Raw genomic sequence first — 15,472 nt, forward strand, 5'->3', positions numbered from 1 at the left:
GCCCCCCTCTCCCTGTTAATGCCCTACTTGGCCCCCCTGGCAAACCTTTGCTAGATCCGACCTGCACAGTTACCAGCTGTCAGCTACCTAAAAAGGATCCTGGTGTTATTTGTCTCTCAGAAACAGTTCATAACTTCCCTTCAACTCATTCATGTCACCTAAAAGGTAAACCTGTTTCTCCATCACCTGTTCAGCTCTGATGATTCAGTAAGGACATCTCCTGGTTTCATCTTCATGTTTCCCTCTCACCAGATAACCAAACCGATATTATGACCAGCAGCTTTTTTGCAGCTGTGGCTCCAGCAAACATCAGCTGATACTAGAAATTAATATTAAATAAATTCTAACAACGGCTGCTCAAGCTTAAACGTGCTGCTGTTGTTTAGCGCGACATCGGCTTGTTTCCTCTTTCTGGCGCAAAGTGGGCGATAAACAAACAAGAGAGAAAAGCCGATCAGCTGATCATTGATCAGTTTTCATGATTGAAGTAGAAACAGGAGAGGGAGGGGAATGAAAGAAGAAGAGGCAGCTGTGCAGCAAAGACACAGAATAACTCCAGCTTTGTGCCTTTTTCATTGTAGCTGAATTACGGGACAAATTGTTCCTTTTCACCTCAATAAGAAACGCGTAATATTTTCTCTGAATACCAGACGGGACGGTTGGCAACTCTAATAACTTATGAACAAAATAAAGTTCAACATCATTAACTTCATAGCACCCACCCAGCTGTATAGAAACTCCGTCATGCTAGCTAGTACGCAGTACGGAAAAAGTCAGAATAACGAAAATAAACTCCACCTAAACTTGGTTTATATCTGACCCAGATAGACTGCAGGTCATAACTTCTTACCTGAAGTTCAGTTCACACTTGGACCGGCGGCCGCCTCGGGTCTCTTTTCCTTCTGCGTCCCCTTTCCCTCATCCACCTGCTGCCTCCACCACTTGCTAATGTTACAGAATCTGTGGAAGCTCCGCGATAGCCACCACACGAAGTAACGAGTAACGACCGTATCTAAATCCCAGTAACGACTAACGCGTTCCTGATTTTGGCATAATAACTAGTTACTGTGCTCGTTACCACAATAATAACGTAGTTACTGTAACGCGTTACTTAATAACGCGTTAGCCACAACACTGCTGATAAGCTTGGATGTAGGCTTGTCCTCGATACTGTGCTTGCTACTCCTCAAAGAGGTTTCACTCACAGTCATAAGAAAATCATTTCCACTGTAATAAAATTATTTTAAAATTGTTTTTGTGAAACTGGATTTCGTTTACTCAAGTAAGCAGACAGAGTACAGTACGCAATCTGTGTAATCTATGGCCTTTGGCCCAAAGCCATCACTATACCACAACAACAAATCAGGCAGAAAAAAAACAAGTACAAAGTCCTCAACACCAATTTAGGTAAAGTGTCACTGAGACCAGCAAATAAAGAATGCATAAAGAGAGGTCACAAAAGCACATTTAAGCAATCAGAATCAGAAAATATATTAATCCCTAAGGAAATTATCTGGGTTACAGTTCCTCGAAGACAGTAACAGACTAAACTATTTAAATAATACAATATGTTACTGAGTTTACAAATTTAAGAAATAGCATTAATATATACAAATGGCTCAAATAAAGGATTCGATTTTTCTAGAGCTGCAAATGCTTTACTATTCTAATGAGAGCCACACACACGGACGCACACCTAGCAGTTTGGTATGTGACCAAACTGCTTCACATACAGTTTGGTATGTGAAGGATACCAAACTGCTCAAAAAAAACAAGAACATTTTTAAATCTCTTTTCTTCCTGTCAGTGACTTTACTGTCTGCCAAGAGACACACAGATGAATAAATGAAAAAAAAAAATCAGCAACCTAAAAACAAAATTGGTCAGATGTCAATTATTGTAATGTTATTTAGTAATTATTCTAATTTAATTAGCCTTTCTTGACATTTTAACATCGTTTTATAATTACTAAGAACATTTTTTGGCTGCACCAAAGGCCTTGGAGTCAGATTAATCAGAAAACACTCTTGATTCTTTTGACTAACATCAGTCAGAGTGCACGCATATACCTGAAACCGGGAATCATCTTGGCAAAGCCGATGACCTTCTGAATACTATAGGAGACCAGGTCAGCCAGGTGGGGCAGCATAGAAAAGCTGGAGCCTTCTTCTTCACTGGAGTCAGGACTGCTGCCCTGATCCTGGTACATCATCAGCAGGTTGTTGAAAGTCATTTTGGTGTCAACTGACTCTGCAGTGATCATAACACAGAGAGCAGGGGGGGGGGGGGGGGGGGGGGGGGGGGGGGGGAAAGGAGAAAGAGATCAAACATGAAGCAAGAAGAGTAAAGTAGTCACATGATGGCATGCAACAATTTCACACCATTTCAGTGTGAATATGCACTCAGAGATAGGGCAGTTGTGAAAACAGAGAGGGCTTGTTGGTGAAGCTTTACGACTTTAAGCTAAGAGGAAGAGCGCTGAATATCCTCTGAGTGCAACTCAGGGAACATAGGAAGCTTCAGAGCTTGCTGTGGTTGTTTTAAGCTATCCGTCTCTGCTGTGTGCCGGTGCTAAGGCACGTGACCCTTGCTGTGCTCACACCATTACTGACATATGCAGTAATGAACTGAGAAGCCAGGTGTCTGAGGAGTGCAGGTAATTCACACGATTTCCACTGAATTCCCAGTAAAGCAGATTATATAAGTTAACGTGAAAATAACTGAACTGGAAAATGAAATCCTTTTCCAAGTCAGGTGTTCACTCTTAGTAATTTTCCCAAAACATGTCTACCAGAAAGAGGGGAAAAAAGGGTGTTTTCTGACTGCAAGCTATTAGTCATTTCTGCTTTAATATCTTATAATTGTAGCCTTTTTCTGCAGGACACTGCTTTCACTTGATTGCCAGTGAAGTCTTCACAGAATGTAAATTTTACCTGGAGAGTGACTGAAAGAATCAGAGGAGGCATCAGACAGGGAGTGGAGCGAGGCAGCTCTGCTAGCGCTTCGTGTCACTGGGCCCTCACGCACAGGGGGCTAGACATGAGAAAAGGGCACATGTAAAGGTTTCACGCAGTAAAAATTAAAATATAGACAAGCATTTGACCTAAAAGTACGCTATTTTTCTGCTGTAAAATAATCCAAACTTTTATGTAAACTGGGTTAGGGATTCCTTAATCAATAATCAATTTAAAACCATTATGGTAAAATAAGGTGAACTTTTTTGACTGGATGATGTTAATTTGATGAAGACACAAACCCTAAATCGGCCGAAGTCAGAATAGGAGTCGTCATATGTTTTATGGTGAGCCTCCACCAGCGTGGCAATGATCTGACTCTGTTCTTCGGTGAGTCTGGGTCGCCGTGCCTCTTTCTCCGCTTCGCGCTGTGCCTCCTCATCCTTCCTCCGCTGAATCAGGTCCTTCTTCCTCTGCACTTCCTCATCTGTCAGAATGACTGGATGGGGAAGATCGAGAGAAAGTGTGAGAATTGTCAGCAAAAGAGAAAAAAGTGCACAAATAAATTCTTTGCATGACAGTTAAGCTCAAACACATATACAAAGACAATATTAATGCAAAGAAAGAATAGGAAATATCTGGGGTAAAACTGGGAAAAATGAAGAAATGTATAAAAAGTTATAGTAACAGAAGTTCTAAGGTACACCACTTTTAAAGCTTTTCAGTCTGGATTTGTGTGCTACATTGTGTTGACAGCTATGTCAATGTTGTGCTGGGTAAAGGGTGTCTGTTGTTCTCTGGAGGAAGAGAAAGGCCGGGGATGGGTCCATATGGAGACCCCTGCTGCACTGAACAACTGAATGCATTGTCTTTGTTCTGTCCGCTCCTTGTTGTTCTAGCCACTGAATTAGCTCACAGAAACAGAAAGAGAGGCAGAGAGAGAACTGGCTCTCAACAACATGCTGCTGGTTTTGTTTTGTTTTTTCACTTTTAACAGCAACAGCAATGACACTGGCTCCTGTTCACATGCAGTAAAGTGAAGTGTTGTTGCCGCTACAAGAAACTTTTTTTTTTCTTATTGGAGGAGGGAGTGGGACATTTGGTTGGCAGGGAGAGACTTGGACAATATCCGGATATTAGCAGAAGAGAAGAAAACATGTATCTGCTATTTACAGACTATAAAAACAAACAACAGTGTGTGGAAAGAAGAACCTTGGCTAGACGGTACATTAGGTGTTTAAACTTCACATGGAGTATACTTACTGTACACAATGTGAGGAGGAACTGTTAGTTCAAATGAAATATGTAAACACTAAAGGAGCAAAGACCCAGAGATACTTGACCTCAGACCAAACATTACATAATGGTTACAAGCGGGACAGCAAGCCCCCATGGTAGCAAACACCACATGTGTACATTTTACTGTGAATTCAATAAAAAGAAACAAGAATGCTTTAATGTATCTAACACACAAATCTGTACACAATGTGTACATTTTTCAAAGTAGGAAGTTGGTCTTGGGCGGTCCGGGATTCCAACATTATATCCTGGATTGGTGTGAGATCCGGCATCCAGGGAACAAAGGCTTGTGGCTTCATTTCCAAGCCCATGTGCTATGCAGTTATTTCAAGAAAGAAGAAAAAAACTGATTGTTTTTTTTGAGAGAAGTTTTATTTATATAATTATTGTAATTTATTCTTTTAATCTTAATTATTTTGTTTCTTTTTGTGGCTTTTATGTTTTCTATGTATCTTTTTTAAATGTTAATACCTCAATTGGTACGCATTTTAGGTAAACTTTTGTTGTTTTTTTTTATTTTATGTGCCATTTAAATAGAAATGATTTGACTTCAATAATTAATAACCTGGTTTATTAGAACTGCAATCTGAACCCAAATTGAATCCACCTACATATGCGGGTTGGGGCAGTAACTGAAGACAAATGGGTGACCTGTCATACTTACACTCTTTCATCATGCCAATGTCCACACACCGTTTGAGGCGGCATGCCTGGCAGTGGCGCCTGTTGTCCTTGGTGATGGTGCAACTGCCGTTAAAGGGACATGTGAAGGTGGCCTTGCGCTTCATACTGCGCCTAAATATATTGTACACATTACACAGTATATTAAAATACAAACATAATGAAGTCTGTTAGCGCACAAAAATAAAAATCAAAGAATTAAATTAATACAACATTTATTTATTTTTATTTTTTTAAAGAGAAAGAGAAGAAGAACCTTAAAAGTGTTTGGCTGAATTCAACTGCTAAGGCAATGTGGAAACCTTTTGACAAATTATTTTGAGAGAATTTCCAAGACATCAAGAAATTCTGTACTTTTCCCCCTCTTTTACATAAATAAATAAAAGATACCGAATAGTAAAAATGCTGACTAAACAGGTTACCGTCTTTGTGCAATTTAAAAACAGCTGTATTGAAGAAGGTGGAAGGGCATATTGATTAAATGTAATGACCTGAATAATAACACTAGAAGACAGCAGAATCATCTCCAACAAAAACAACATGAAGAAGCTTCATAAATAAATTACAGCAGCACAGGTTGTGGTAACTGGATGTTGGGAAAAAACTGACATCTGTCATTTTGCCAGGTTAGAACACTGATGCTGGGTCTACTGAAACAATAAATGATTTACAACACTGTTAAGAACAGCATCGGTGGTCTGTTTCTTTCACAACATAATATTAAACATACATGGCAGAATATACCCATGACCACTACAGGGGTCACAGGTGCCGCTTCTCTTTAGTGCAGAAGGGGCACGTGCAATACGATTTCCTGTCAGTCAAGTGAGAATCTGCAAGATTCGGAAAATCCCAAATTCAAAGATCTTTGTTGACTTCTTATCATTCCCCTGAGAGAAAGGTTCCTCGGATTATAATCAAAGGGTGCTGGTAATATCAGTCTTCAGCTTGATAACAGAAGAAGTATTAAGCTTTTAGAATAACATAACAATTAATTAACAACAAACAAACAAACAAAACATCAAATGGGGAAAAAAACGAATGCCTGTCTCGATACATTGATTATTCTTGAGCAATCACCTCAGTCCACATACTTCCTATCTGCCTATTAAGACATATTGACTGCGTTGTTTAAGCATCTCTGCTTTAACTGCAGATAAATAAATAAATAAATGAATAGCTTCTTGGGACATTAACATGGAAATTAACTGCAGTTAGTATTTCTGTTCATCTTTTTTCTCCAAGGCTTCACAAATCCATACTCTTTCTCATTATTAGTTATTATCAGCTGTAATGCTACTGTACAGGCCATTTAAGAAAAAGAATCCTTACAATTTTTATGACCCTGTTGAGAAAATCTAATATAACCTCTGGATGGCAGAGTTGTTGCACTTGACTGCATTAGACTTTATAGGCATGCCTAATAAAATGGCCATTTAGTGTATAAATGAGTGCAAGAAATTTTAGATTTTATATTAAACATTTTATATTTTATTTCTGAATTAATGTAAAAGTTCTGTATATACTGTGTCTAGTTACACACCGTCATCGACCTCCTCCATGTGGTAGCCTCACGTGCTTCTTATTACTGACTTCTTAGAAAATCAACAGTTAGCACTATATATATAAACTGACTATTGCTTACTCAACATACTTTATCTAGGCCATCAGACCCAGATAAATATTTTTGACCTTCAAGTCTGAGACTGTCTAAAAGTAAGTCAAAGGCAATCTACGGGTCAAAAATTTGTCCTGCCAAACGGTGATGCAAGGCACAATGATTTACTCAGTAATGGACATTTATGTATGAAAATGTATACACAGATGTGAGCAAAAACACGTGCTTCGTGAAAGTTCAAACAAGGGCCATCAGCGAGCCGAGGAAGGAGATTATTAAACATCCGTCTCCCCCCCCCCCAACCTCCCGTTATATATATATCAACACTGCTGAGAGAAACAGGCGGAACTGCACGGACACATCAAACACACACACAAACACACCCGACACAAAATCATGACTTGCTCCAGTTTCGTCTTTGGATAAATTGGAAACTCATGTCTGTATCAATGAGCAAGGAGCAGCCAAGACATTAAATACAGGAATGGGCTCGTTTGTATTCTCGGCCTGCTGCCGAGCATTAGTGTGAACACGAATGCTGTCAGCTGGTGTGTGTGTGTGAGAAGCTGTGGGCAGCGACTATACTTTATATCATAATACATATATATCATAATATAAGCATGTAAGTAGCCATTATATATGCAACTTGTGACTGTATGTCAGTGTGTACATGTGTCAGTAACTTGGTCAACATGCAATATTTTCCAATCATTTTGAGCTTCTTCTTTTTTTTTTCCTGCTGGCCACACAAACGTTATGTCTGCACAGGCGAGAATTAAAACCATCAATTTTTATACCTGAAGAAGCCCTTGCAGCCCTCACAGGTCATGGCGTTGAAGTGGAAGCCAGTGGCTTTGTCGCCACAAACACCACAGATTCGTGGCACATTCCTATCGAACTCATCAGGGGCCACAGTGGACGTACTCACAACCGTGGGCTCCATCACTAAAAAGAGAGATGAAGTCAAAGGAGGAAGAGGGGAAACAAAAAGACACAGTAAACAACACTGTAGAAACTGTATGCAACAATTAACACACACACACAAGAAAAAGAAAAAAAGAAAAGAAAAGAAAAGAAAAGAAAAGAAAAATTGACCCGCTTGCCCAACAATCAGCTAAGGACCCGGGGTGGTGCAGCTATTCAGGCTGAGGCACCTGATCTGTTGAATTCTCTACCTGGATCTGTAAGATCTGCCCAATGAGTGAATTTCTTCAAAAGTCAGCTAAAGATGTAGCAGTTTAAAGGGACTGTTGAATTTCAGATACAGAATCTGCTTTTACATTTTGTGCACTTTTATTCTTTAATTCTTGCATTGCTTTCAACTTGTAATTTCTGCATGGCTTTAAATTCCATCATTTGTGTGCATCCTACATAGATAAACTTTATATTACTTAATAATTTAATTTAGTTTTAATTTTTTACACTGACGCACAACACTACATATTTGAGAACACAGATAATAAAAATAAAGTTCCACTGTCAGATTTTTAATTGTCTCTCAATTATTTGACTGTAAAAAGTGAAACACTTTTTTTTTTTTTTAATTTAAACTTCTATTTTTTTTTGTCCACGGGGAAAAAATGAAGACATATGAATTGAAAATAACAACAAAAAACAAGAAAAAAAACTTGTTAAACTTCAAAATGTTGAAGTCAGTCTCGGTAATTTGAGTCTGAGGAGAAGAAAAAACTACATGTCACCACAAGGCTAGCATCCTCATGAACAAGCGATGACTGTCTTTTTCACAAAGCTTCTTTCTTTGCTTGCACTCTACAATGAAAGTGAGATAAAATGATTGAAGTATGTGAGGAAAGGGAGGGTAAGTAAACCAGTAACCCTCTTCCTCAAAAAAAAAAAACCCCTAAAGAAAAGAAAAACAGCCACTGACATACCTGAATAATAAAAAAGTTTGACGGAGTTCTTCATCATTCACAGGTAATTAAGAAACAATATTCAGCCCAAAAGTCTCAGCGACTTTTGTTGCTTTTCTGTTAGTTCAACTGTGAATATTAATGGTGTTTTGTTAAATTAAGGTCCTCCTGGTCCAATTTCATTAAGGACGTTTAGTCTTCATTACAACAAAAGGTCTAGTCATTGCCCTTGTTCTTTGCACGCATCAAGTGTCTACAGTAGCTTCAACAGAGACCACATGCCTTAACCAGGAATATGTGCTATGGTACAGTAAGACTTGTCTGCAAATATTTGTTTAGCCAATTCAGCACATGGTCACACAAACGTCTGATAAACAGACCACAGGCAGACAACAGACAACTTTTCAGACTTTTCAGCCTCGCTTCTGAAACAGTGAGCCCCAGCGAGGTGATATAAAGAAAACTGAGCAATGTTTCGCATCCTACATAAGAAAAATAGTTATATCTAGACTAAAATGGAGTAGTTTTGTGTGAAAGCTGGAGAGTGTTTACCATCACACAACACTGGCTGTGAAAAAGCTCCTACGAATACTGTGGGGACCCTGTTTTGTTATTCCAACTAGTCTATAGTGACAGACTAGGCAGGGTGTGCCTAAACTCTTGTTGTTCTCTGTCGTCTCAGTGCATAGCTTGTGTTTCTTTTCCCACCTCCCCTTTCTCACATCCCTTTCTTTCTGAGTGCAAAGTACACAAGTTGTCTCAAAGGTCCTTCAGAGACTGCTATAAAGCTGCGCTAATCATCAATCATATGACCAAACATTAACAAATTTCATGTCTATGTGACAGTGCCCCCAGGTTACCATTACATGGCTATGCTTGATGAAAATATAAATGAACATAGGTTTTACATTTCAAGCACTGGGGCTCCATGTATCCAAAATATAGAGCATTACCTATGCTGGCCAGGATTCTGGATTTTGTTTGCAAACACCAGAATGACCCAAAACACATTTGAAGAGGCTGTTTCCAAAGCAAACCAAACAAACCCACAGATGCGTATACCACCTGGGTTAACCTTATGTAGTTGCAATCTTTGCCCCTAAAATTCTCACAGGTATGTGTTATAAAAGTTCTATCCTCTGATAGTTTTGCAGTGCCAGTAGATGGAAGGACTAACTCCTAAACAAAGAAATCACATCCAGGCAATGCAATGTCCCTGGGGGGGTTGGGGGGGGGGGGGGGTGGTCTCGTGGTGCATTTTTCTTCCTACATAAGAAAAATAGTTATATCTAGACTAAAATGGAGTAGTTTTGTGTGAAAGCTGGAGAGTGTTTACCATCACACAACAAAACCAAGAATACTCCATGATTCAGCAGAAAAAAGCAATGCTATGGCTGATTAAAATTTATAATAATCCTTTTCACGGGTTTAGTATAAGAACCACAAAGCTGTGAGTGCTGTCATGTAATATTACGCAATTATGACTGGTATAAATGAGAAAAGACCTTTACAGAAAAAAAGAAAACACACACAAAACATAAAACAAGTTCTACTAAACACAGGAAAACTACTCCCAGTACACATTCACACTCATTACTCACTGTGAACCAAAATGCCCATTTGCTTCACTAGATCATCAAATGATCACTGAAGTCAGCCTTCTGTGATTGCATTCAGGCTTGACAGGCCATTACACTAAATGCACAGTAGAATTGAGAGAGCTCTAAATAATGCATCAGGTTATTAGACCAGATCTGTAGTCATTCCAGTATTGGGCATGCAAAGCCAGGCGGCATGTTTTGTAGCTTCGGGCTTCTACTGAACATCTCACTCTTGAATGATATACATATTGTGTGTATGCCGCTTGCCATCAATCAAATCTGTCGCTGTGGTAATCATGCTAAATAGTATACTACACTGTGTGTTACAGTGGTATAAAGTATAACACTGATTTGCTTACAGAGTTGAGGCAAAGGGTAAAAGAAGACATTATGTACATTACAAGATATAACTCTGTACAATGACATTACAGCCTTTCACAAAAAATGGTTAAAGTTAACCTTTTGGTTTCCTCAATAATTTTGAGTTCCAGAAATTACAATATTTAAACATCAGAATGAAGTGCTAACTCATTTAGCAAGTTGTACCCACAAACTGAACAGGTGAAATGCACAGCCATACTTCATTCTTCTAGTCCCAAGTAGAAGAATAATACAAAGGCTAGAATGTGCTTGTCCTACATTATATGTATACACAGCAAGACATAAAATGTGGTACCTAAGTCCTTTATTAATGCTCCAAAAGGTAGCAACAGCGCAAACATGGTTGTGAGGTACAGTTCAGCAACTTTATCTAGAGAAGGGAAGAACGTTGCCTGTGTCGGGACACTTATTAGTCAAATGACCACACTACAGTCGTTATGACGGTGGAAATCAGCTATCTAAAACAGATTCCCTAGCAGCTTGTTATCACACTGTTTTTGTCTTTTTTCATTTTATGATGGTAGTCTACAGAGACTGACTTGATTTTGGAGCAACTCTCAAATGACTACTGGAGAACCTGTGATAGATTTCAAGCCAATAAAATATAACTTGTCACAAGATCTGTAATAAAGAAAAAAATATGTCTACAAAAGAGAAAGTGATTTCAGTTTTCTTAAGTGATTTTTTTTTCCTTCGAGTTATAAACTGCTGATACCGATTTTTGCTGACTCAGATTTTCTTCTTTGCCTCAACGCAAAATATTATTTTCATAATAACAATAACAAAAAACAAATGTCAGGTGCTTACATAATTTTCCAGGGTGTTTATAAATTTAACAGAACACGTGTCATTGGTCCTTGAAACTGCTTTGATTCTTTGCTCATACTGAGGCTGCCGACTTGTGGTTGGCTCAGAGGTCTGGAGAGCTAGCCACTGTCCCCTTTGTTGGCTTTGTTAAAATGTCCATGTTAAACTGGATGAAGGTAATTAAAGATTCTGATTAGATCTCTTGTTATGCACATTTTTTGTGGTGGCCCCCGTGTGATTTACTTTGGCAAACTTACAGTACCTACAGTCACAGTGAAGAACTTCCAGGATAACGACACATTGTTTGGCTGTTAATGCATTTGCACACGAAACTGACCAGCCGATAATTGGTCATACATGAGACTGACCGGCCGGTCACTGGTCATGACTGATAATACTGGACACGACCCACATGTTCTGATATAAATATCTGTATGGCTGTCGGTGTATCAATCAGTCAAACCACATTGTTAAGCAAAGTAAGAAACTTTCCCTATCTATGGTAATTTAACTCAAAGGTAGGGTTAAACCAGGCAGCAGCTCAGTGGAGCTGAGAGCTGTGCAGGAGCTCAGCTCCTCCTCCTCCTCCTCTGTCCCATTATTGCTAAATTGCACACAACTCTTAAAATGCACTTTCAGACACTGCAGATTTCTTTCTTCTTCATTAAGCAGGTCATCTCACAGCTGCAGGATCGATGTGTGGTTTTCTAGATTAGACCGTATAAATTTCTGAATTACTTAAATCTCCTGATATGATCTTATTGTAGCGTTATTAGAATAAATGCTTTTCTGAACAGCAAATAAGTGAGCATCTGCACTAGCTGATTCAAGTTTATGAAGGAAAATCATTTGAACCACTGCAAGATGGTTTCAAGTTATTTTCAGCAACAGTCCAAATATCACATTCGCCTCATAATTAAAGAATATAAAGACACTGCATTAGTCCAAACCGTCATTGGGCTGCAGTAACCCAAAAAAAATCTTGGTGTTAAAGTTGTGTGTAGTTGACAACAACAACAAAAAAAATCTCCAGGTTACTTTTAGATGACTTTAATGGGCCCTGGTGCAGAGTATCATGTATGTACTAGCCTTATTACTTTAATGGGCCCTCAATTACCTCAATTAAATTATATTAAAGTATATTAAATCATTTTCCCATAACATATGAGAAAAACTATTAATGCTATCAGACTTCATACCCTAAAAAACAATTTCCAAAATTACATATGTAATATACTGACTTTTTTTGTGTAGCTGCTGCTACTGACAAATGCCTGAGTAATCGAAGCTGTTCCTACCAAACAGTCATTACACCAAGCATTTCTGATATGTTCACACTAAAACTCTCAAGTGTTAAACAGTAAAGTTTAAAAGTTTATCTGACCATTCACCTTGCAGTGTAGGTGATGTAGGTTTTCAATTACATGCTGCAACGGCGTAGATGGTATTGTTTTCCCCTTCAGAATAAGTCTGTTTGTCATCATGGCAAAATGATCACCTCAAGGTCCATCTTCTGGAGGACAATTTTTTTTTCAAAGCAATATTATCACAGCCTTGAAAGGTGCAGATACACAACTTTACAGGTGTGCAGTTGACCATGGATTCAAGGCCCAGTTTGCACTGCAAAAGAACCAAGTCAGATTTTTCAAATTCTTATATTTTAACTTCGTGTTTTCTAGCATACTTGTTTTTGTTACTAGGTGGGAATATCTTGCAATAGACGAAGGGTTGATAAGAACTAGAATAAACTGAAAGTCAATGTGTTACTTGTTTCACTGTTATTATGCACAAAGCAGAGTGTGCTTTTGAAGACGCGGGCGGTCTAGCAATGCTTTTACCTTTTTTTCCATACAAGGTGCATCTAATCAACCATGACATGGCTGCACGAGTTATTCAAAAACATCACCATGTTGCCTCTGCTGTTATCTTAGCAGGAAGAAGGAAAAAAACTATCCTACTGTATATAAACATATTTTTATGGACATGAAGTCTGCCAATAAAGATTGAATTGAATTGAATTGAATAAACGATGGACACAGCCAATGAAGCCATTTCAAAAGTGCCAACTGAATAGAGATCTGAGAAAAATTACCCAAATGCTCATTTGATTTACGATACTAATGAGTGTATAGTTATAATCATTTGTTTCAAATTTTACTGAACACAAGCTGTTTTTCATTTTATAAATTATGGTCCTATTTAGCCTGAAAAAGACAAAAAAATGTAACAAACAACAACAACAAAAAACCCCAACATCATCCCCTTGCTTGTGATGTCTGGTTTCAAAACACAAGGCAAGAGCCACAGTGCTCAGCCTTAGGCTTCAACATTAGAGTCCACAAACCAGTGGGTGATGTCATGCTGGCTACATCCTCCTTCACAGTTTACCATCTTAAAGAAGCCATTTTTTATTCTTTTTTGATCTGGTGCAGTTGATGTTCATCCTTTTCTTTTAATTTCCAGGGCAGAAAAGAAGAAGAAATGTTAAGGGGAAAAAGAGATTAATTTTATCTTAATTTTAAGGCTGCTTTTATCTTCCTACAAGTTTGCTTACAAATATGCTCCCTTTTAAAGAACATGCTAAGCAATTGTGCATTGAATAAGCACAAGACAACATAATTTCATGTTATGATTTGCATCAGGACTGCCATCTTGGCAAATCAAATGAAGCAGGGCTTGAGAAAGAGGGAGTTACTATGAATTTGAAATGTATTGTATATTTGTGGCAAAAGCTCTAAATATAAAAAGAACATGAAGAGGTAAAACAAGGACAGTCAGTAAATGACACAGAAGGCTGTACATATTCTGTGTGAAATTATGTGGTACTGATGGCAATTAAGGTCACCCATCTCAGCCGTATGACTAGCACAAACAGGGATAAGTTTACCTCAGCTAAAAGAAAAAGAAAACTATAGTCTGACATGCTCATCTAGACACCTCCACTGGTTTATTTAAAATACTTTGAATCTCTTATGCTGCCTGGGTTGTTTATTGAATGTGGTCTGTCTCCAAAGCAATAGTTGCAGTGTACATGCACAAATTCATAGCTTTGCCCTTTGCTAAACCACTACTTAGTCATAAGTACAAAAATATGGGTTTAACAGTGTAACATCAAACGGTTTTGTTGTTGCACAATTTCCGCTGGATTCCATAATCTTCGTTTAATCTTGGTGTTGGGAACATCACAGGATGCAAATCTTTTCCCTTTCTTTATGTCTCAGTTACACCTAACTACAAGGATCATGGCTGTTTGCACTCATAAAGACGAAATGCCATCCCACAGAAGCGAGCAGTGAGTTTCGTAGGACAAGAAGGATGCAGACGAGAAGCAGGCCAGAGAGTGAAAGGAGATGTGGGGGTATTGGAGCAATAAGAGATAAAGACATATACAGCAAGTAGAGGAGGGGTGACCTCTTTGTCAATGTGACTCTGTGTCTCACAATGGCTCACTGTACCCTGCTTGCTGTTTTGGAAATGAGGAAGAAATAAATACTATGAGGAGCGGGCACACAGCACTGTCCCAAAGATGGCGATCAACACAAACAGCCTGTTTTTGTCATTTAAAAGGCTGACTAAAAATACACACAGTCATAAGCCACTTCAACTACTGGCTAAATATAAATACATGTCTCATCTTTGACAGGCCCTCATCTTGAGAAGGATCAGGGGGGAAAAAGCAATTTGCTATTTGTGTTGGAATCACATTTAGAGTATGATTTATTTCTGCTGGTCCTGCTTCACTCTCATTTTAAAATCAATGAGCTCATTTGGCTATTATCTGTTGTTGTATGCATACACACACACTAATGACTAAGTTTCTCTACTGATCGGTTAGGGATAACTAGGGCAGCTATTAACTGGTATATCTGACTATATGTTGCTTCATCATTAAACCTCCTAGAAATTCATAAAAATATATATCCCAAGGGCCTCAAATCTTTGCTAACAATCCAACAGCCAAAAATATTCAAAATATGAAAAACAAAAACTTTTAATCAATTTCTTAATACAGAGATAGAAATTGAGAAACAAATTGATTATAAAGCGTATAAGCAGCTTCTTTTGCACCGTTGGCACTGTTCTCTGAATAACTCTCATTTTAGAAATAATTGCTTGAAATGAAATGAAATTACAAAAAAAGGCAAAAGCAAAATGTACTGAAAGACTGGAGCTCGGAGGTCAGACATACAGTGGCAGTGGAGGATGAGCAAGAGAAGAGGGCCGCAGTAATTATGCACAGTACCACAAACTGACTCTAGC

General features: G+C 38.4%; 1 protein-coding gene across 1 annotated transcript in view; it reads right to left on the minus strand.

Annotated features, from left to right (window-relative positions):
- Positions 1-15,472, minus strand: part of LOC146518834 (vitamin D3 receptor B) — a 33,336-nt gene that overhangs the window by 11,427 nt on the left and 6,437 nt on the right. Inside the window, exons 3-7 of the mRNA XM_085160363.1 lie at positions 7,350-7,497; positions 4,918-5,048; positions 3,257-3,453; positions 2,934-3,033; positions 2,070-2,250 (exon numbers count right to left, since the gene is read on the minus strand). Coding sequence (XP_085016489.1) covers positions 2,070-2,250; positions 2,934-3,033; positions 3,257-3,453; positions 4,918-5,048; positions 7,350-7,495 — 755 coding nt within the window. The 5' untranslated portion in view covers positions 7,496-7,497. The remainder of the gene's footprint in view (positions 1-2,069; positions 2,251-2,933; positions 3,034-3,256; positions 3,454-4,917; positions 5,049-7,349; positions 7,498-15,472) is intronic.

This window comes from Neolamprologus multifasciatus, chromosome 5 (assembly GCF_963576455.1).
Source record: "Neolamprologus multifasciatus chromosome 5, fNeoMul1.2, whole genome shotgun sequence".
Lineage (NCBI taxonomy): Eukaryota > Metazoa > Chordata > Actinopteri > Cichliformes > Cichlidae > Neolamprologus > Neolamprologus multifasciatus.